The following is a 22208-nucleotide window of genomic DNA, read 5'->3' as shown; positions in this document are numbered from 1 at the left end:
CATACTAGCATTTTTATTTTTACTTGGGCGCGATTGTTTTTTTTTCCCCAATCTACAACAGCAGATTGCTTATTCATCTTTGCTCTTGCACAGTTGAGCAAATTAGTTGATTGGTGTCACTCTCTCCATTTGTATTGTGTGTGTTTTCTAGACTAGGAATGAATGCTGTTTTGCCCCCAGCACTCTACAAATATCTTAATTCCCTCTAAAATGTTGTGATTGACCTTGCTTCAGTCCTGTCTCGTAATGCATTAGCTCCTTGCAAACCCCATGGAAGGAAATGAAATTTCTCTCTCCTTTTATCTTGAGTGCTAGTTGAGTTCAACTTACCAATTGATGAAATGCTAGTCGGTGAATCTGTTCAAAACATTGTATTCAAAGCCTGTTTGCTGGAACTGCAAGGTACTGCCATGTGCTGTTGAATCATTGAACTACGATGAGTGTAAGCTTTGTTCTTCTCCCCAGACACTAAGTTACTGTTAGGAAATGAATGTTGTGAATGTCGTAATTCGTCCAGATTATAGAGTTCAAATGCATTTATTAGTTTTCAAGAATTAAGCATGCAATAAAGAGCATGCTTAATTCTTGTGATAAAATGAGTTACTGATAATTTGATGTTGTTGCAGTTCCCAAACTCGGCTGTCCCTCGATTTGAGGCTGCCGTCTACTTCGGGTCACGAGTTTCTGCCATGAGTTGTCTTGTGACTGAACAGGTCGATTCTCCAAAGACAGATCTTTGGGCACATGGGGCAGGACATCCCATGAGGCAGTGGGATCCGGAGTGTTTGTCATTTGTTCATGAGATGTGGGCATCACAAGCTAGGCCAGCATTTGCCCATCCCTAATTGCCTTTGAGAACTGAGTGACTTGCTAGGGCATTTAAGAGTCAACCACAGGGTACAGGATTTGCTTTCCATGTCTTTCCTTCCTTGCCTCAGCGTGAAGACGTGGTGACTTGTGTTGCAACTCAATGGACAAGTTGCTGCCATTCTGAACGACTGGTAGTAAGCTCCTCCCAGTCATTAATGTCAATGCTCCTGCGCTTCAAGGAGAGCTTCAGAGTGTCTTTAAGTGTTTTCTTTGTTTTCCCCTGGAACGCTGGCCATTTGAGAGTTGAGCAAACAGGACCTGGCACAGGAGATTCTTTCCAGCCATCTAGACAGTGTCCAGTCCACGTGGGGAACAGCTGACTGGGCTCTGTCAAAATTCTGACTTGGTTATTTGAATAACCCATCTCTTAAACCTTCACTCTGCGTGCATGAGGAAATCTGCATGTTTCCAGCTCTCTGGCGTCCTGTGCATCCACCATTGGCAGATTTGCCTTTGGCTGACTAGATCCTTGGCTTTGAAATCCATCCCCTCCCACCCCCCTCGCCCAAAGCTTACTTGTCTTCCTCTTTGGCCCAGTGTTTTGTTTTTATCTGTGTGCCTGTGAAGCCCCTTGAGACATTCTACTATGTTAAAGGCACTATAGCAATACAAATTGATTTTTTTTATAAATTCTTTTTCATGAGGTGTGGGTGTCACTGGCAAGTCCGGCAGTTGTTGCCCATCCCTAATTACCCTTGAACTAATTGGCTTGCTTGACCATCTCGAATTACTGTAGACTGCAAACTTATTACATGAATTGAGCTGTTTGGTATCAGCCACATTTAAAGCGGAGTCGAGACTTAAGTGTCCTGAGGACATTAGGTTGCTCAAAATAATCCAGCACAGACTATAGGAATCCACGGTGCAGGACATCACTGAAGTTCAATGAGTTTGTTTGGTGGGACAAGTAGTAATTAGATGATGCCTTGGTCTCAAAGGCCTCTTTAAGTTGAGGGTGACAGGCTGGCATCTGAATATTCATGCCTTGAATCTAGTTTATCGATGGGCAGCACACTTGTGTCAAACTGATCTAATAGCTGCTTTAGTATTGTGCTGGTGCAGCTGCATTCCTGATAACTGACTTGATTATCAATGACTTGATAATCTAGGCCGTCAACTTGTCAAACCAGAGTTGACAGCATATGGCGAGCCATTCAAAGCTCCATTGACTTTGGGACCGTACAATTGTGCCTCATGTTTTTGTGACAAAGCACTTCTTCCATGGGAAGGCTTCCTACAGAGGAAGCAATAGCGTGACATTTTGATGAATCAAATGACAGACAAGTTGGCGGAGTGGTCAGATAGGTGGCAGATGAAGTTCAATGTGGAGAAAGGAGGTGATGCATTTTGGTAGGAAGAACATGGACAGACAATATAAAATAAGGGGTACAATTTTTAAGGGTGTGCATGAGCACGGGATCTGGGTGTATATGTGCATAGATCATTGAAGGTGTTAGGACAGGTGGAGAGAGCAGTTAATAAAGCATATAGTATCCTGGGCTGCTTTAATAGGGGCATAGAGTACAAGAGCAAGGAGGTTATGCTGAATTTATATAAGACACTCAAACCTCAGCTGGAATATTGTGTACAGTTTTTGGTGCCACATTATAGGAAGGATGTGAACACGTTGGAGAGAGTGCAAAAGAGGTTTATAAGAATGGTTCCAGGGATGAGAAACTTCAGCTATGAGGATAGATTGGAGAGATTGGAACGGTCCTCCTGAGAGAGGAGACCATAAGACATAGGAGCAGAAATTAGGCCATTCGGCCCATCAAGTCTGCTCCGCCATTCAATCATGGCTGCTAAGTTTCTCAACCCCATTCTCCCGCCTTCTCCCCATAACCTTTGATCCCCTTACCAATCAAGAACTTATCTATCTCGGTCTTAAATACACTCAATGACCTGGCCTCCACAGCCTTCTGTGGCAATGAATTCCATAGATTCACCACTCTCTGGCTAAAGAAGTTTCTCCTCATCTCTGTTCTAAAAGGTCTTCCCTTTACTCTGAGGCTGTGCCTTTGGGTCCTAGTCTCTCCTACTAATGGAAACATCTTCCCCACGTCCACTCTATCCAGGCCTTTCAGTATTCTGTAAGTTTCAATCAGGTCCCCCCCCTCATCCTTCTAAACTCCGTCGAGTATAGACCCAGAGTCCTCAAACGTTCCTCATATGTTAAGCCTTTCATTCCTGGGATCATTCTCGTGAACCTCCTCTGGACCCTCCAGGGCCAGCACATCCTTCCTGAGATACGGGGCCCAAAATTGCTCACAATATTCTAAATGTGGTCTGACCAGAGCCCTATAAAGCCTCAGCAGCACATCCCTGCTTTTATATTCTAGTCCTCTCGAAATAAATGCCAACATTGCATTTGCCTTCCTAACTACCGACTCAACCTACAAGTTAACCTGGAGATCTAAATGGGTATGTAAACTTGAGCGGTTGAGACCACGAGTAGGAAGGTCCTATTCCCCTTGGTTGAGGGGCCCGTAACGGGGGTGGGTGGGCGGGCATGGATTTGAGGTAAGAAGTAGAAGATTGGAGGGAAAATGAACTCGCTGCCTGAAAGGGTCATGGAGGAAGATGCTCTCCATGTTTAACAAAAATACTTGTAGGTTACAAAGTGCATGTCCAAGGTTACGAACCAAGAATTGGAAAGTGGGATTAGACTGGTTAGCTAGCATAGACATGATGGGCTGAACAACCTCCTTTCTATGCTGTGAATTTCTAAGATTCTACAATTCTTGACTCTGGCAAGAGTGCTACTCTACCAATGAAATCCTCTCCAATATCTCTCTCAATGTGGAAAGCTGTTCTGAGAAAGACTACCGAATCCTTTTTTTAAAAGCTGCCTTTCTGCCCCCATAAAATGTTACGTTTAAATGAAGCTGCTTCGTCTTCCTGCATTATCTGCATTTGAATAGTTTTGTGTGGAGCATTGCACACAATGGTTGATCTTGCTGGGGGTGGGGGGTGTGCTGTTTTGCAGGAGCTTTTCTGTCCAAACCCTAATGAACTTGTGATATGGCGTTTTCCTCAAAATTCAGTAAATCCTGGAGTGCCCTGAATGAGAAAGCTAAAAAGCAATTTCCAAAGTTGATTTGGGAACTTTATTTAGCCTTTTGCTCATCTGATAATGTGGCTTCATTGTCGCCTTCAATCTCACTGAGCATGAGTAACTGTTTAATGAAGTGGGTTTTTTTTTATCTTGTGCTTCTCCGCTGAATGTCTTCCATCGAGGATAAGTGTGTTTGTGGGTGTGACTTAAGGCAATTAAGTCTTGAATGCCCTAAAGGCCGCTCTTGCCTGAATATCAGACCACTCAATGGCCAAATGGCTTCTGTTGCTGACTAATCGTACGTTACCTTGCACCATCGAAAGAGGTAACCAGCCGTGTTTCTGACATCCTGAAACAGACCTTGTCCCTTCATCCAAAGAGCAGCTATTGAGTGGTGGAACGTCATGTTCTCTTCCCTATTGGATTGCTGCAACTGTCCCAGTGTTGTCTAGGAATTAAGCAAACTAATCCAAGAAATCCATGGTGGGGGTCCTGCTGCCATTTGGTAACTTGCATGAAGAATTTGAGCATGAGTCTGGTTAGTGTTAGCAGCAGAATTAACCATGCGGAGTAATTTATTCAGCATTGGACCACTGGATAATCAGTAGGAATTTTAAGAGATTTCCCCTTTCTTGTGCTCTTTGGGGAAGAGGTCAACTGTATTTACCACCCAAATGGTATCAACTATCTCAAACGCAGATGAGGAATTGAGCCTGGGTGCCTTGAGTTTATTTTGAATGTTGGTAGTATACTCACTTTTGGGACTGCTTTTCCTCTTCAACATATTACAAATAGCTTTTTTTAAAATGTTGGTGTGTTATGCTGTTGACTCTTGTTCTGATATCCATTTTTCCACTCGCTAGCAATTGTGTTGTAACTCCTCTGGGTTAACTATCGGGCAGTGAAGTCTTGGCCTGCTCCTCGCAATAGTTCAGCCAGTAAATGCATAGTCTGGAAGGTCTTGGCTTGCTTTGCTGATTTGTGTTGGCTGGTTTAAGCTGGAGTAATGGCCCCACAGTTGGACTTGTGGATTTTGAGACTGGTGGTGGGGCTGCAGTGTGAAAAGAAATCAATGCGGCCTGATTTCTTGGTCATCCAATGGCTGCTGCTTTGTGTGTGGACATGAGGTGCAAATGGAATTAGACCTGGTTGAGTTGCTACCCCTCTATTTTTTACACTTAACCTAAGGTGCATTGGTCATCAATTTGAAACACATAGAGCAATAGACATACAAGCACACACGTGGAGGTATATATGGATCAGTTGCCTTCTAAGAGCAAAGAGAATTGGAAAACGCTACCTGTTGTGGATATTTTTCCAGTGAGGCTCCTTGCTGTCCGGGCACACTGTTTGTTTGAGCTTTTTACTTGAAGGGTCCTGATTGGCTCCAAGCCAATCTCTGACTATAATGTGGTGACCATGCCCAAAGATGAGCACTTGTGAAACTTGAAAGCTATTCCCATTAGCTGATGGTGCAAGGACTGGGGGAGGGTGGGGAAAGCTGTTCTCATTAGCTGATGGTGCAAGGACTGGGGGCAGGCGGGTGCACAGATTTAAGGTTTCAGGTAAGATATGCAAAAGGGATGTGAGGAAGAACTTCTTTTACACAGCAAGTGGTAATGACTAACTCGCTGCCTACGAGGGTGGTGGAAGTGGAGATGATGAATGATTTCAAAAGGAAATTGGATGGGCACTTGAGAGAAATAAACTTGCAGGGCTATGGGGTTAGAGTGGGGGAATGAGACTGACTGGGTTGCCCCCCCCCCCCCCAAAGAGCTAGTATGAACTTGATGGACTGACTTGCTGGCTCCTGTGCTGTAATATGACTCAATGATGTGCCGCTTTATTGATCAATGAATGTATTGTATGATTTGTCTTATGTGCTCGAGTGTAGTTATACCCCAGTTTGATCATTGTAAATGTTTCTTGCACTACTCACCAATATTTATAATACTGTAAATTCCTGAAGGAGTAAGTGTTCTAAATATGTTGTAACCCTTTTTCTGTATTCCTCCCCCTCCGCCCCAGTATTAACTGTTGCTCTTTCTCTGCCTCATTCCAGATCTCTGGCATTGCCCTCATTGTGGTTGGTATTCTGGTCCAGACCAAAATGAATGGCACCCTACATATCACCAGTGTCGCTGCCTCCGGAGCTCCCATTGTAATCATCATAGTTGGAGTAGTCATCAACTTTGTTGCCTTCTTTGGTTGCTGTGGTGCCTGGAAGGAAAACTACTGCATGGTGACCACGGTAAGAGATCTGTCTGGACTGTTTAAATCATCAGCAACTGCAATTCAGATAGTAGGGGGTCATTCACCAGTCTGTAAATCTGATGTGGCTCAGAGGAGGGTTTTTAAAAAAAAATCTAGAGTCAAGCTTTACATCATCGTTTTTCCACTTGCTGCCTGCCCAAATAGCCCCGGTCTTGTGTAGCAATGGACTAGTGCACTTGCAGCACTTTCTAACGTGGGATTTGGCGCAACTGCCCATGGGAAGGCTGCACACCACTCATTGACTAGTAGGGCCGCTTGACTGCTTTGACATTGTTTCTATGCCAGCAGGAAAAACTGGTAAGTGAGCTTCCACCTTGGCACTGCCACAGTGCAAATTGGCAATCCAGGTGTGCAGGTCACCACTATCTGCATTCCAGTGAGATTTGCATCAGACTTGTAGGATAAGTGTTAAAAATGGAAGGCTCCTCCCCATATTCACTGTCCTACTGTGGCACCTGGGCACACTGAATTTATCTGTGTTCTTGTACTCCTGGTGGGTATTGAGCTGCCTGTAGCTATGCTTATGTTTTTGGGTGGGTGTACGGCAATGTTAGTCCAGTAATGGAAGAGAACTTCATTAAGTCCTTGGTCAAAATTTTTAACTTGCTCTCAGAATGCTAATGGCTCTAGTAAGGCCAGTATGTGTTTGTTGTCCATACCCAATTGCCCTTGACAGTAGCTCACCACCACCTCCTCTTAAACCACTGCAGTCCGTGTAGTGTAGGGAGTTCCAGGATTTTGACCCAGTGACAGTGAAGGAATGGAGATTATATTTCCAAGTCAGGACGGTGAGTGGCTTGGAGGGGAATTTCCAGGTGGTGGTGTTCCCATGCATCTGCTGGCCTTGTCCTTCTAGGTGGTAGAGGTCGTGGGTTTGGAAGGTGCTGTCTAAGGAACCTTGGCGAGTTGCTGTAGTGCATTTTGTAGATGGTACACACTGCTGCTACTGTGTATCGGTGATGAAGGGATTGAATGTTTATTGTGGTGGATTGGGTGCCAATCAAGCGGGCTGTTTTGTCCAAATGTTTTGCTGATGGTAAAATGAACTTTTTGTCTTTAGTTTGCAGTTCTGCTCCTCCTGATTTTCATTGTGGAAATTGCTGCTGCCATTGCTGGTTATGTTTTCAAGGACCAGGTGCGTAGTGCATTGTCCCAGCTCTGGGGAAAACTCTGCGCGCGAGCAGGGCTGTTGTCCTTGACGACTGAGAAGCCAGATTGGACTGTCTATGATCGCAAGATAGCTAGGTTGAAAGGCAATTTATTGACTTTTGTAGAACTTGAGCACACAGTAACATAATTTGGCCTACCACAAGAATTTGCCACTTCATGGGCTTAGAACTTCAGGGAATGATCGGCTTTGATCAGGTGTTCCTCAAGATGCCATTCTTCTGACAAAATAAAACCTTTCCATTGCTCTGGCTGTATGAGCAAATGCAAGTTTCAAAGTATTACTTTATCCAATTTGCTTGGATTTCTATTTTGTAGCCTCCTTATCAACTAAAAACATTGATGCCTTTTACTAATTGGATATTGCTAACAAACTTTACACACTAGCTTTAACTTTCAAGTTTCCTTTTTGGTCTGGGCAGTGCAACTTAAGTGGCATTGTTGACCTTTTCCTGTTTCTGCTCGCATTCCGACTTGGTAACCCTCCTTATTTTAAACCCTCTCTTCAATTGGATAATCCAGGTTAAAGACATCAAAAGCCCATAGATTTCTTCATCTCCATAACCTAGGAAACCCAAACTGAAGCTTCATAGTTTTAATGTTGCAGTGAAAAGAAGCCTTTTGTGACATTCAAATCAGATTTTTAGCAGATAAATTTGTATTAGAATCTTTGGGGGAGGGTGGAGGTTAATGCTCTGACACAATCTGCTTTATTGAAGAAGGGTGTATTCCATAAAGAACGGCCAAAGAATTCTAGGGGACCACTATGATGTATTGTCTCCTCAGACAGCAGTAGAGAGCATGTGACCATCAAACCCTTGTTCACTGTCCATAAATGCCTGAAATTTGAGAGATTACATCTATTTGTGCATTTTAGAGTTTGTTTCTTGTGTAGTACTGATTTCTTTGGAAATTACTCTCATCCACTGACAGATTCGTGGTGTCTTTGAGAAGTCGTTTAATGCCACTATGCAGCATTACAACACATCGGACAATGCCCGCAACATTGACAGCTTACAGGAACAGGTGAGTTCATAGCTCTTGAACCTGTTTGACCTTAAATTTCATCAAGTGGGGGAAATTAGCAGCAAATATTAAGTGATCATTAATTTTTGTTTTGGTGGGGGGAGGTTGCAAGAAGCAAGTACCTTTTTTGATTTGAGAGATTTCTCCAGTGTGATGTCAAATTAATAAATTAGGGAGAAGGGGCGGGGGGGAAGGTCAGCATTTCCAGGCGAACACATTTAAAATCTTCCTTGGACTGTTCAATTATGGGCAAAGATGCAATCTGGGGAGCGAGTGAAGATGAACACTGGCAACCATACCTCCTTCAGTGATGCTGCTGCCTTTTTTAAAGTATTTTTGAAGTTGTCTTCACAATAGTATCAAGTCCCTTCAGATTTCCTGCCAAAACTGCAACTTTCGGATGTCACTGAAGTTTTGAACCTGAGGTATGAAGCTGGAGTTCACTTGCTTGAAGGGAGAACGTAATTCAAATGTGCAAGTTGTTATTGGACTGGTCACCCTGGGTCTAGATTAATAAGCCAGAGAACATGAATTCAAATTGCACTGACTGCTTGAGAATTATTCCCTGCAGACCCCACCTCCCACACCAAAAAATAAAAATTGACGAATTCAACCAGCCTTGTGGTACAGGGTTGGCACACTTGACCTTCCATGCAGCCATGATTGTACTCTCTGAGATCAGCAGCATAATGCGCATTAGCTCACTTGAATGTGTATCCTGTTCCCTTTTCAGTTTCACTGCTGTGGAAGTGCCTATTACACAGACTGGTTTCCCCGTAAAGTTCCTGATTCCTGTTGTAAGGTTCCCGCACACGACTGTGGGTCCAATGTGACTGCTGTCAATATATACCAAGAGGTGAGTATCCATTCATAACTACTCATCTTTCACGCAATTGTGTAGGTGCCCACAAGATGGGAACGGGAGGCCTTTGGAGGAAGAGAGGAGTGCCTCCTGCCCCAAATCTGTTATGGTCACTGAGGCAGCCCAAGTAGAGAAACATGGTGGAGAATTTGATCCTTTGGATTGTGGCCATCACTGTCCCTGTCCTGCTGTGCAGGTTTGATAGAGTTGATGTGCTAGGGGAGTTTAACATCCATTTGCAGCACTTGGGGAGGGGAGCCTTGCTACACGTCAGAACATGCCTTGCTTCTGGCTGATTGTTCCTTCTGATATCATGAGAATCTATGCACGCTGTAAAATGCTGAAGCCAGCCTTGTTGCTAGAATGACCTGCCATTTTGCCATAGTGGGGATCCATTGAGAAGGCACACGTTTGGGAGCTAAGTGATTGATGGAGCAGGTTGAGTACTTGGGCAGTGATGTGGTTATATAACTGGATTAGGAATCTAGAAATCAGCCCTAATAACCCAGAGAACACGAGTTCATATTCTGCCATCAGCTCTAAAAAGCTGGTCAGTGAAAGTGACCATGAAGCTGTTGGATTGTGTTGTAAAAACCCAACTGGTTTACTAATCCCCTTTAAGAAAAGGAAACCTGCTGTCCTTATGCAGATGTCTTTTTCCTAGCTCCAGAGCTGCCTAAGCCACCCCACTGTGTCCAGGTATTTGGGGATGGGCAATAAATGCCAACCTTGCCAGCAGTGCCCACACCCCGAAGCTTTTAAAGTTGAACAATATGGTAGATGCTCTCTCAAGTGGACTTTGTTCTGTTGTGATGAAGCCCAGAAAGATGAGAGCACCGAGCTTCCCTGTCACCCCTCCAGCAGGTTCAACAAGTCCTGGCAGGGTGCAGATTGGGTAGGCCGAAGGTTGGTGCAGCATATAGAGCTGACTCTCGCCCTTGGGCGAGTTGTTGTCTACCTGAAGGCACGAGCAGTACAAAATTTGGATTGCATGGTGAAGCTGCCCTGCACTATCTCTGCGATGCACTGCTGTCTATAACCCTTTCAATAGAGCATTTTGGGGATCTTGTCTTGAGGTTGGGGTGTAGCTTAAAAATTGCCCACGTACCCTAGGGCAAGTTGGGTTTACCTTGCGTTGAGTTGTCATGCAGCCTTGCTAATAATGGGTAATGTGATAATTATCTTTTTCTCTCGCTCGTTCTCACGCGCGTGCGCACTCTACTGTTTTAATGGTCTTTTGTTCTCCCCACCTTTCCATAGGGTTGTGTGAACGTTATTAATGATTGGCTTAAAAACAACATTGTGATTGTTGCAGGCGTAGCTCTGGGCATTGCCTTATTCCAGGTAAGAAAAATTCTACAGTTGCTGTGTGGCACAGAAATGTAAGGCAAAATTTAACAGCCCGCACGATTGCAGACCCCTAGCTGGCTGTTTTCAGTCAGTTATTTCATCTAACCGGAGTGGCGAGGCTAAAGATCTCCTCCACATTACTTGGTTTAGTCAAAATGTAGCTGGTATAAACATTGTCCTATCCACTGTGCAATTATCTCCCTTCCCTTCTCAAACAACTAGCCAAGCAAGAGCCTGCAATGGTCAGAAATGGGCGACCACACCTAGATGAGTGGGACTGATGATTAGGAAGGGAGGATGTCCTTTGTTGCATTGTAATCCACTTTTTTTCCAAAAGATGGGTTTATGATTTTGCTATGTAGCGCACATAAAGGAAACAACCTTTGGAATTGGGTTGTTTCCACAGTTGGACCATTTTTTTTAAGCTCCTTACTCGTCTTTTTGTTGGGTTCCCTTTGGGCAGGGCACCTCCCTGTGATAAGCGAAAATGGTCCTGAGGGGATAGGTTCAAGATGTGAGGACTATTTTCACTAGAGCAAAAAAAGCCAAAGAATTTAGGATTTAAAAAAAAAAATGTTGAAGCACTTGATACAGCAAGCTCAGAAAGACTACCTCTTCTGGAGAGCCAAGGTGTCAACATTTTAAAAACCGCAGTGAGGAGGGAAGATTGGTTTGTGGAGAGGGGGCGGGGGGGGAAGCTCTCTACAGCAGACTGTTATCAGAACAGTATCAATTGCCACATGGAACAGTTGAGGGATGTTGCGTCCTGTAAAGGAGAATTTGGGTAGAGAGGAAGGTACAGGGCTGGGGGCGGGGTGTAAGTGACTCATGAAGGGCCAACTGACCTGTGTTGTCATTTTCTGTGGCATGATGTGCTGAAGGCTACCTGCGCTCTCGTTCTAGGAGGGTGGGGAGGTGGGCGCCCAATTTCTAGACTGGCACTAATTGACACTGTTCCAAAAGGCATGCAGGATAACTATACAACTGACCAATGCTTCTGGGAATGGATACTTCAGGGGTGTGAATGCATGAAGTAGGTAGCGTTTAAACAAAGTGCCAGTTTTCTTGCCACTTTTGATTGGCAGCTGGGAAATGGAAATTCTTACTTGGAGCTCTGACCCTTTCACTCCAGTGCAGCAGTTCAGTAGAATGCACTTAGCTCTTATGATATGACATACTGGCTACCTAGGAACATAGGACCTGGGGGCAGGAGTAGGCCATTTGGCCCTTTTTGAGCCTGCTCCACCATTCAACAAGATCCTGGTTGATCTGGCTGTGGCCTCAACTCCACATTCTCTTTTTTTTGTGTCCCCCTGCCCCTCTCCACAATAACCTTTGACTCCCTTGTCAATCAAAAATCTAACTCCGCCTTGAATAAATTCAATGACCCAGCCTCCACTGCTCCGGGGAAGAGAATTCCACAGACTAATGACCCTCAGAGGAAAAAAATTCTTATCTCAGTCTTCAACAGTAGACCTCTTATCTGTGTCCCCTGGTTCTGGGGTCTCCCACAAGTCGAAACATCCTCCTGGTATATACCCTATCCAATCCCCTCAGGATCTTGTTTCAATAATATCACTGCTGTCTTCTGCACAAGTTATTCATTGACGTGGCAGCTGAGACCTGCAGTGACCATCTCACGTCAGACTCTTCTGCAGACCAGTCCTGTCAGTGTTTCACTTGACCGTCAACCTATTGAGGAAGCAACATTTTACTTTTAAATTGTATTTGTGAAAACTGTATTCCTGAGCCCAACCACCAAGGTTGAGAAGATGCGGGACTGGGAGAACAAGCTTCAACCAAACGGAAGTAATGGTTTGGTTACACTGACTTTGGAATTTAGTCTGTCGTTTGGAGGAGAAAGTCTCTTGGTTTAGAGAACCTTGGGAAAGTGAGTTAAAATAAGAGACAGGCTCAAAATCACTCTTGATGGTATTCTCTTGTTCCATTGTCTGTAACTGTTAGTGATCTTGTAAATGCTGGGAAGGGTCTTGCAAGTCTCCCTTCCAACAAAAAACTGGTTTTCAAGTGGACAGTAAAGCTTGAACTTCTTTGTTGACATTGCTCTTAATTGGTTTAATAATGAGCCTCCTACTTCTAGTGAGGATACCCTCCTAAAGCAGCTGTTCTCAGAACAGAATTTGGAAAAGGCTGACTTACATTTAGATTTTGTTTTGCATCTCAGCCATCTCGATGCTTCATGAACAGTAAATCACTTTGAAGTGGAGTGGTATATTTCCTGATGGCACTGTTTGGGGCTAATGCCAGCAATTAAAATGATGTGGGCTGGAATTTGTGCGTGGTAGAGATTGGAAAATATACTGGTAAGGAGGTGTTTTGAGGTGGCCATTTTGTATGCTCCAAGATCTGTCAAATAGTAATGAGAGAAATGATCAATTTTCATGTTATAAAATATCTTTACGTTTTGTTTTAAAATCTTTCAGCTCCTTGGAATCATCTTCGCATGCGTGCTGATGAAAGGCATCCGAAGTGGCTATGAAGTGATGTAGTCTCCATCTTAAATGCAGACTTTTGTCGATATATATTTTTTTGTCTGTATTTTTTTGCCACAACTGTGAATGTTAATCGCGATGAAAATTCTTTCCTTAAAAGGAAATTAATGTCTGTACCTTTTTTTCTATCCTGCTTTTGATGTTTTTTTTTAAAATGAATGAATACTAAAATGTAAATGATCGACTTGCCAAATGCAGCTCATCTGCGGTTTCTTTCGGGCATCCTCAGTTCCCCCGAGAGGACCACAAAGATTCAGCGCCCTCTGAAGAAAAGCACCTTCTGCGGGGCACCCTCATTGGCCTTAGTAGGAGCCTTGCAGAAAATGCTGACGGGCCATGATCTAGCGTGAGGCCTATCCCCTTGTTCTAGGGAACCTTTTATATTAGGTGGTTTTGAGTTGGACAGCACATATGTTTGCCTTAACTGAGATAACCAAACACTCAGCATGTTCCACAGCTTGGTTCAGCTGAGAAGCTTCTGTAACTTCTGACAATGTTAAGTTTTTGTGAGCAGATGCAAAATCTCTGGGGAAAAGGGTGGGGTGGAGGGAAAGAAGCTTAATAAAAGGTTTGAGGACATTGCCATCAATTTTATGGCTTGGAGGTCAAGAATGCCTCTTTCTTTACCTTTCCCCTACAGCTTTTAGGTAGAGTCCAAAGGAATCGAAGCAATGTGTTATAGGCATGGTGTAAATCATTTCACTGGTCCAGGAACCTTGGTGATCAGGGTACACTTGGCATTCTTCCATTTGAAATGCACTCTTGCCTGTGCCACTACCACCTTCTGTGCCCACACCATCCCAATTGGGTTTGTGTACTGGTCAGGATTCTCTAGTTTTTATCACAAAAGTGAAGATCACAATTTTGCCACCTTCAGCCTGTCTTTGGGAAAATGCTCTTTCAAAAGGGTTATTGAGTGCCCAATTAAAGCTGGTTCTATGATACTTGTGAAAATGTATGTTCTTAAAATTTATATTTGGGTTATTTGATCAAGATCCTTTTTGTCCTTGAACCCTTTTTATTCTGTGTAGCTGGCAACCCCTTTTTTTTTTTTGTATCTTAATTCCAGTGCATTTAAACACTCACATTTCTCCAATATTAGGGGCATGAACATGTATTTCTTCCCTTGTGAAGGCTTTGCATCACTGTCCTGGTGCGATTTTGTAAGTTACATTGACAAACAACATTGAGGAATAAAGGGTGGATAGGATCCCTCTGCTAGAATCGTGTACGCTGATACGTATTAGGCAGCTCCCACTGTGGAGTCTGAAATGTGTTTTGGACCATCTGTTTGTGTCGTCTTCATGGCATGTGGCACTTGAAGCTCTTGAGAAGATTGTGCGTGCCAAGATGTGACATCTGGTTAACTGCAGCAGTGATCGATTGTTGCACACCCGTGTCACAGCCTGAAGCCTTCCAAAGCATGGCCTGTCTGTCCAATGTTATTAGCAAGTTATTTAACTTCCTTTCCTCCATTTCTTCACTGGTTTATTTGGGCTGATGGGTGCATGTACTCTAGTGGAGATGTGGGAGAGATGTCTTGTGTTGTGGGGATAAAATGGATTGTTTACCCCCTGCCCCATATCCACCTCTTTCCAGAGGTTGTGGCCTAAAAAGAAAATAGTGCAACTATCCAGTGTGCCACCAGACTTGGTCAATGCCAGCTCTGCTTTTCTGCTATAGTTGCTTTCTTAATCTTCAGGAGGCCATATTTTTTCCAAAGAACACTTGAGAAAAAGCTGGGACCTGAGTATGTTTGATTTTTTTTTTGGGGGGGGCGGTGCAAGGGGGAGGCGGTGGCGAGGCCCTGGGTTCCCTCCTGGCCACCTGACGCCCAAAATGCTCAAGATCCCATTTTTAGAGTTTCCCAATGTCAAAAATACTTTGTTTATTTAAAAATGCAGGAACAATGGTGGAATTTCCCCAAGATTGAAGGAGGGGCAGTCTTGTGCCTTGGGAGAGGCTTAACAGACTTTCAAGGATTAAGCCTGCAAGCAATGGCTATTCTGTAATTTTGTTAACACCTCCGACAGTAATGTGGGGGGTTTGGTAGAATTTGAAGAAAGTATTTTTCCAATCTCTTTAGCATGAAAAATCTGACCGCATGCTACTTTGGCTTCTCATATATTCAAGTGTAGAGAGATTTTTGGTGTTCTAAATGTGGCAAAATAAACATTTTCTAGGTTGTGTGCCATCTCACTCATGTGCCTTTTATTATTTAAGGACTGTTCTGCAGTTATCACTACTCAATGCGGTCTGTCTTTTTTTAAGGGAGCGGCAGCTATTTTCAGTGGTCTTTTATCTTGCTATTTCAGTGGGTTTTGGGGGTGGGGGAGGTGGGTGAGTGGGAAACTTTGGATCAGAACTGTTTTAAGTCTCGTGGCCCAAAGCACATTGCGTCTAACTAATTATCCAGAGGCACTTATGTGGGCAAGCCATGCCTGCTAATCGAAGACTGCAGCAATGAGAAATGATCAGATCATCATCCAGTGTTGGTGGCTGGATGAATGTTGGTCAGGAAACAAAGTAGTCTCTGCTATTATTGGACAATACCATGGGATCTTTAACATTCACTTAAGGGGGTGTTTTTAATACAGCACTGAAGTGTCAGTCCAGATGTACATATTCTCCACTTGGTCTGGAACCCATAACTACCTGGAGTAGGAGTAAAACTGGCTGATTTGCAGACTCTTTATAAAACAGGATAATTCAACATTCCTGCAGCAGCATAGGGTGGAATAGGTCTTTAATATTGTATTCCAGCCTCTGACCCATGCTCCCTGATGTGACTTCCCCACTGGGAGTGTGAAATTACCTTTTGTTTTAAAGCTAAATGGATTCTCCTGCATTTTTAGACAGCAGCCTAGCCCCTAAGCTGGAGAATATCCTACACATCATTTATGGTGGTGCTGAAGCTTAGGGATAAGTGGATGTCCTTCATCTTGCAATAGATGATAGCAAAGCCCTGCTTTCTAATTACAAACCAGATGCCTAGAGAAGCTTACGTGTTGGTTAACATCAACGTGCCAACTTTAACTTGTGTACATGCAGCGTTCCAAGTTCTTGATGGTATCATGCAGATTGCATGCATGTCCTTTCCACTAACGTGAAAGTGGGGTAAAAGGAGAGTCTCCCCTTCGAGTGTGATGACAATAATGGAGTCTGAACTTTTCCAATTGCATCTGCCTGGTTTGCAAGCATTAGTTTGGGCAGCTGCATATAAGCAATGCTGTGAACCTCTTCCTCTATCTCTTAAATAAATTTAAAGCATTCAAGAGGCAATTACTGTTATCTGAAAAGGAAGAATGTGCAGGGTTACAGGGAGAAGGGGGTGGAATGGTGCTAGGTGAGTTGCTCATTCAGAGAGCTGGTACAGCCACGATGGGCCAAACGGCAGCCTTCTGCGCTGTAACAATTCTTTGATTCTGTGAAATGGTTGTCCAGGGTTTTTTGGCACATGGCAGAAAATGGAAGTGCATTTGAAGTATGTGCTGCATTGCTTTGAAACCTACTTGTGACTTTTACTTTTGCTGTTGCCAACTACTTTGTGCTATTTGTATAGAGTTACCATTTTGCAAGCACTATGGGTTTCCCATGGGGAATTTGCTTGTCTTTTTTTGATTTTTTTTATATAAAGAGTGGGTGCAATGGAAGGAAGTCAGACAGCACTGAGGCTTGCACTCCTGCACCAAAACATGCAGGAAGTGCACATGACTGCATTTATCTGCATATTGAGAAGGTTGCTGTTTAAAGTTGTGCAACCTGACCGAAACCCAACTGTCAGTGGGTTTTGAGGTCGCATTTGCTCTTGATTAAGCTGTATGGGGCAATTCCAGCCACTGGCGAATATTTGATGGAGCTAGCAACTTCATCTGCTTCCTCAGACCATCAGGAGCTGTAATTTTAGTGTGGTGGTGTTCCCTAAGGTTGGTTTGCACCCATCTGCCCAAATGTGCTTCCTTGCTTAATGCTACAGCCTGTCAACAGAGAAGGATTCCATGTCCAAGCATGTTGGTGTTCACTGACTGAAACTAGTGCTCTTTTGCAGCCTCAACACTTCTTTGAGTTTCCCCCAGGACAATTCCCACAAATTTGTGCACCAGAGTCATTGCAAAGTTCCTTACTTGTGCAAAAGCCAAAGATTTGTGTACTTCCCCAAAGGTGAGGGGAACCCACATGTCCAGTATAGCCTCAGCTCAGTGTGTGGCAGCATAAAATGACCATCAATCACCTGATAGAGGTGAGTGTTGCCACTGAGCCAAGGCTGACATTCCCTTGAGTCAATATTCCAGGTTCAAGTCCAATTCCAGAGACTTGAGCACATAGTTCAGGCTGACACCAGTTCTAGTACAAAGGTCGGAGGTGCCATCTTTCAAGATGTAACGGTAAACCGAGGCCCTGCCTTCCCTTTTGGATAGATATAAAAGATCCCATGGCACTATCTCAAAGAAGAGCAGGAGAGTTATCGCCGGCACAAAAACAAAAATACCTGGGAAAACTCAGCAGGTCTGGCAGCATCTGCAGAAAGGAGCACAGTTAACGTTTCGAGTCCGTATGACTCTTCAACAGAACTAAGTAAAAATAGAAGAGAGGTGAAATATAAGCTGGTTTAAGGGGGGGTGGGACAAGTAGAGCTGGATAAAGGGCAAGTGATAGGTGGAGATAACCAAAAGATGTCACAGACAAAAGGTCAAAGAGGTGTTGAAGGTGGTGATATTATCGAAGGAATGTGCTAATTAAGGGTAGAAAGCAGGACAAGCAAGGTACAGATAGCCCGAGTGGGGGTGGGGTGAAGGAATCAAAATAGGCTAAAAGGTAGAGATAAAACAATGGATGGAAATACATTTAAAAATAATGGAAATAGGTGGGTAAAGAAAAATCTATATAAATTATTGGAAAAAAAGGGGGTGGGGATGGAGGAGAGAGTTCATGATCTAACATTGTTGAACTCCATATTCAGTTCGGAAGGCTGTAAAGTGCCTAGTCGGAAGATGAGGTGCTGTTCCTCCAGTTTGCGTTGAGCTTCACTGGAACAATGCAGCAAGCCAAGGACGGACATGTGGGCATGAGAGCAGGGTGGAGTGTTGAAATGGCAAGCGACAGGGAGGTCTGGGTAATGCTTGCGGACAGACCGAAGGTGTTCTGCAAAGCGGTCACCCAGTCTGCGTTTGGTCTCTCCAATGTAGAGGAAACCGCATTGGGAGCAACGAATGCAGTAGACTAAATTGAGGGAAGTGCAAGTGAAATGCTGCTTCACTTGAAAGGAGTGTTTGGGCCCTTGGACACTGAGGAGAGGGGAAGTAAAGGGGCAGGTGTTGCACCTTCTGCGGTTGCATGGGAAGGTGCTGTGGGAGGGGGTTGAGGTGTAGGGGGTGATGGAGGAGTGGACCAGGGTGTCCTGGAGGGAACGATCCCTGCGGAATGCCGCCAGGGGGGGTGAAGGGAAGATGTGTTTGCTGGTGGCATCATGCTGGAGTTGGCAGAAATGGTGGAGGATGATCCTTTGAATGCGGAGGCTGATGGGGTGATAAGTGAGGACAAGGGGGACCCTATCGTGTTTCTGGGAGGGAGAAGGTGTGAGGGCGGATGTGCGGGAGATGGGCCGGACACGGTTGAGGGCCCTGTCAACCACCGTGGGTGGAAAACCTTGGTTAAGTAAGGAGGACATGTCAGAGGAACTGTTTTTGAAAGTGGCATCATCAGAACAGATGCGACGGAGGCGAAGGAACTGAGAGAATGGGATGGAGTGTCCTGCCAATACTTATCCCTCAACCGGCGTCACTTTTTAAAAAAAAAACAGATGTTCTGGATCATTATTTCATTGCACAGTAAGCTCCCACAAATGGCATAGATTGGCAGCTGTGTTTCCTACATTTCAACAGTAGCTATGCTGCAAAGGTACTTCGCAAAGCACTTTGTGGCCCATGATGTTCTGAAGTGCAGATATAAGCGCAAGTCTCTCTGTTATTACCAAATCTTCCTCTGACTCTCCTTAACCACAGTGTGTCATTTTTCCTGTGCTCTTGTCTTATCTTACTGAAGCTTTTATCCATTTCTCTATCTAGCCTCTTAACTCGTGGTTTTCTGTTCTGTGTCCTTTTTAGGCCAGTTTTTCTGTTGTTTCACATCTTGGTTAGCACTCATCTTTCATCATCCTTCCTGCCATGAGCTCTCTGCTTGCACCTAGCTACTTTTTTTTTGAAGGCCTGTTGGCCTGGCATGCTTTGTTAAATTAGGTTATGATCGGTCAGGAAATGAGATTTCAGTTTCATGCACCCTTTGCTTTCATGTCATATTCCCTGGAATTGACCTGCCAGAGTAACACTCTAGATAATTCAAGACAGTGTGAGTGGCAGACTATATAACCGAGTATAGTTTCTTTAATGTTGCCTCTTCACAAAGCAATTCTCAACCCATCCCAGCCTCGAGTGATGCAATTGAGATCAGGGCTTACGGTGAGCTTTTTGAAAGTAGACAACTTGTGTTCAGAATCGTTTATACCACTGTAGTGACAGCATCAGTATTTCTCAAAACAGCATCCTTTGAATTTCCACAGTGACTCACCACTGCAATAATGCATAGGTGCATCTAGAGCTAGTTGGTGACTTGCCCACGATACCCAATGCTCTGCTTTGCTTAAAACATGTGCCAGTTCTGGAGCTACATGGCACACCATCTTTAAAAAGGAAGAAAGAGTTCTGAAGAGTCTTACGGACTCACATGTTAACTGTTTCTCTCTCCGGCATTTTCTGTTTTTATTTCAGATTTCCAGCACCTGCAGTATTTTGCTTTTACCTTTGAAATGTAGTTACTGTTCTAAAGAGCGTAATATGGAAGTAGTGGTGTAGTGACAATGTTACTAGACTAGTAAGCCTGAGTTCTGGACTAATGAGTGGAAGATGTGAGTTTAAATCCCACCATGACAGCTGGGGAGTTTAGATTCAATTTTTTAATCATCATTGCCATCATCGGCTCTCCCTCGATTGGTGGACGGCATCTACTCAGGGTTGCGAGTTTCTGTTGTGGGTCTTCATGTGACTGAAAAGGCCGATTCTCAAGCTGCAGACCTTGAGCCACCTGGGGCTAGGATGCCCCATGAGGTAATGGGATCCTGAGTGCAGGATTTGCTCCCTTTTTGCTGTCACTCTGCCTCATTAAGCCTTTGGGACTCCAAGCATGATACAGCTTGATGGATAAGTTGTTGCCATTTTGATCGAGTGGTAGCAAGCTCCTCCCAGTCATTAATGTCAATGCTATCCCACGCTTTACAGAGAACTTCAGAATAAATCTGGAATGAACTCCTAGTCTTGATAATGATCGTGAAATGACCAATTTGTCATAAAACCCCATCTAGTTCACTAATGTCCTTTAGGGAAGGAAATCTGCTGTCCTTACCTGGTCTGGTTACATGTGACTCCAGATCCACAGCAATGTTGTTGACTCTTAACTGCCCTCTGAAATGGTCCAGCAAGCCACTCAGTTGTATCAAAAATCAAAATCACTGCAGAAAAATTGAATAAGAAAACTAGGTGGATCACCTGACATTGACTTAGTGGGTTTTGTAAGATAGACCCCAGTACAAAAGTAGGGAGGTCATGTTGGAGTTGTATAGAACCTTGGTGAGGCCACAGCTGGAGTACTGTGTGCAGTTCTGGTCGCCACATTATAGGAAGGATGTGATTGCACTGGAGGGGGTGCAGAGGAGATTCACCAGGATGTTGCCTGGGATGAAACATTTAAGTTATGAAGAGACGTTGGATGGACTTGGGTTGTTTTTGTTGGAGTAGAGAAGACTGAGGGGCGACCTGATCGAGGTGTACAAGATTGAGGGGCATGGACAGGGTGGATAGGGAGCAGCTGTTCCCCTTAGTTGAAGGGTCAGTCACGAGGGGACATAAGTTCAAGGTGAGGGGCAGGAGGTTTAGGGGAGATGTGAGGAAAAGCTTTTTTTACCCAGAGGGTGGTGACAGTCTGGAATGCACTGCCTGGGAGTGTGGTGGAGGCGGGTTGCCTCACATCCTTTAAAAAGTACCTGGATGAGCACTTGGCAAATCATAACATTCAAGGCTATGGGCCAAGTGCTGGTAAATGGGATTAGATAGGTAGGTCAGGTGTTTCTCACGTGTCGGTGCAGACTCGATGGGCCGAAGGGCCTCTTCTGCACTCAGCGATTCTGTAATATGTGCACCCAGCAGCCAAAGCTTCTTGCCAGGCAAACCAATTCCTGCAATTACCTAACATAGCGCATTGCCTTCTAACATGGCACCTCTGCAACAGGCAAGTTTAGCCAATCATTAAACTGCTTGATGCTGGACAAGTATCAGTGTGTACTCAGCCCTTACTGAGTTATTTAATAATTGACAGCTTTGGGCTAGCTTCCAAGCACTCAAAAGAATCCTGAGTGAGTCATTTTACACAGTCCATCTATTGTACTGCACACAATGCAAAAGAAGCTCATTTCCTGGAACAGTTGTGAGCAACCTGCAAAGAAACAACAACCATTTGCATTTATGTAGCACCTTTTAACAGTCAAAATGTCCCTAAGGCATATCACAGGAGTGTAATCGGGCAATAATTTGACACCAGTCCACATAATGAGATATCTGGACAGGTGACAAAAACTTCCTCAAAGGGGTAGGTTTTAAGAAGCGTTGTAAAGGCAGAGAGGTTTAGGGAGGGAATTCCAGAGCTTAGGGCCCGGGCAGCTGAAAACAAGCTACCAGTGGTGGAGCGATGAAAATTGGAGTTGCTCAAGAGACCAGAATTAGAGGAGGGCCGGGATCTTAGAGTGTTATCGAACTGGAAGATGTTAGTTATGTCACCATGTTGGTCACAAGTGAAGGTGTGCCTTCCAGCAGAGGCTAGGAGAACAATTCCTGTGTACACTATTTGTGGAAAAATGATAAACTCCTTTATGAAGAATTGATTTAGGGTTTCATAACAAAAAATTCACCAAGAAAATCTTGCTCACTAGCAGCCTGCACTGTTGGTGATGTAGTGGTAATGTCACTGGACTGATAATCTCATGACCCAGGCTAATGCTCTGGGGACACGGGTTCAAATCCCACCACAGCAGCAGGTTGAATTTAAA

At 44.2% G+C, this 22208-nt stretch overlaps 1 protein-coding gene across 1 annotated transcript in view; it reads left to right on the top strand.

Moving 5' to 3' along the window:
• cd63 (CD63 molecule) overlaps positions 1–15316 on the top strand; it is a 41495-nt gene extending 26179 nt beyond the window's left edge. Inside the window, exons 3-8 of the mRNA XM_078534546.1 lie at positions 5988–6176; positions 7260–7334; positions 8300–8392; positions 9126–9248; positions 10515–10598; positions 13049–15316. Of these exons, the coding sequence (XP_078390672.1) occupies positions 5988–6176; positions 7260–7334; positions 8300–8392; positions 9126–9248; positions 10515–10598; positions 13049–13114 (630 nt within the window). The 3' untranslated portion in view covers positions 13115–15316. The remainder of the gene's footprint in view (positions 1–5987; positions 6177–7259; positions 7335–8299; positions 8393–9125; positions 9249–10514; positions 10599–13048) is intronic.
• The last annotated feature ends 6892 nt before the right edge of the window (positions 15317–22208 follow it).

This window comes from Cetorhinus maximus, chromosome X, assembly GCF_964194155.1.
Source record: "Cetorhinus maximus chromosome X, sCetMax3.hap1.1, whole genome shotgun sequence".
Classification (NCBI taxonomy): domain Eukaryota; kingdom Metazoa; phylum Chordata; class Chondrichthyes; order Lamniformes; family Cetorhinidae; genus Cetorhinus; species Cetorhinus maximus.
The sequence above is the reverse complement of the archived record's forward strand: the minus strand, read 5'-3'. Positions and strand labels throughout refer to the sequence as shown.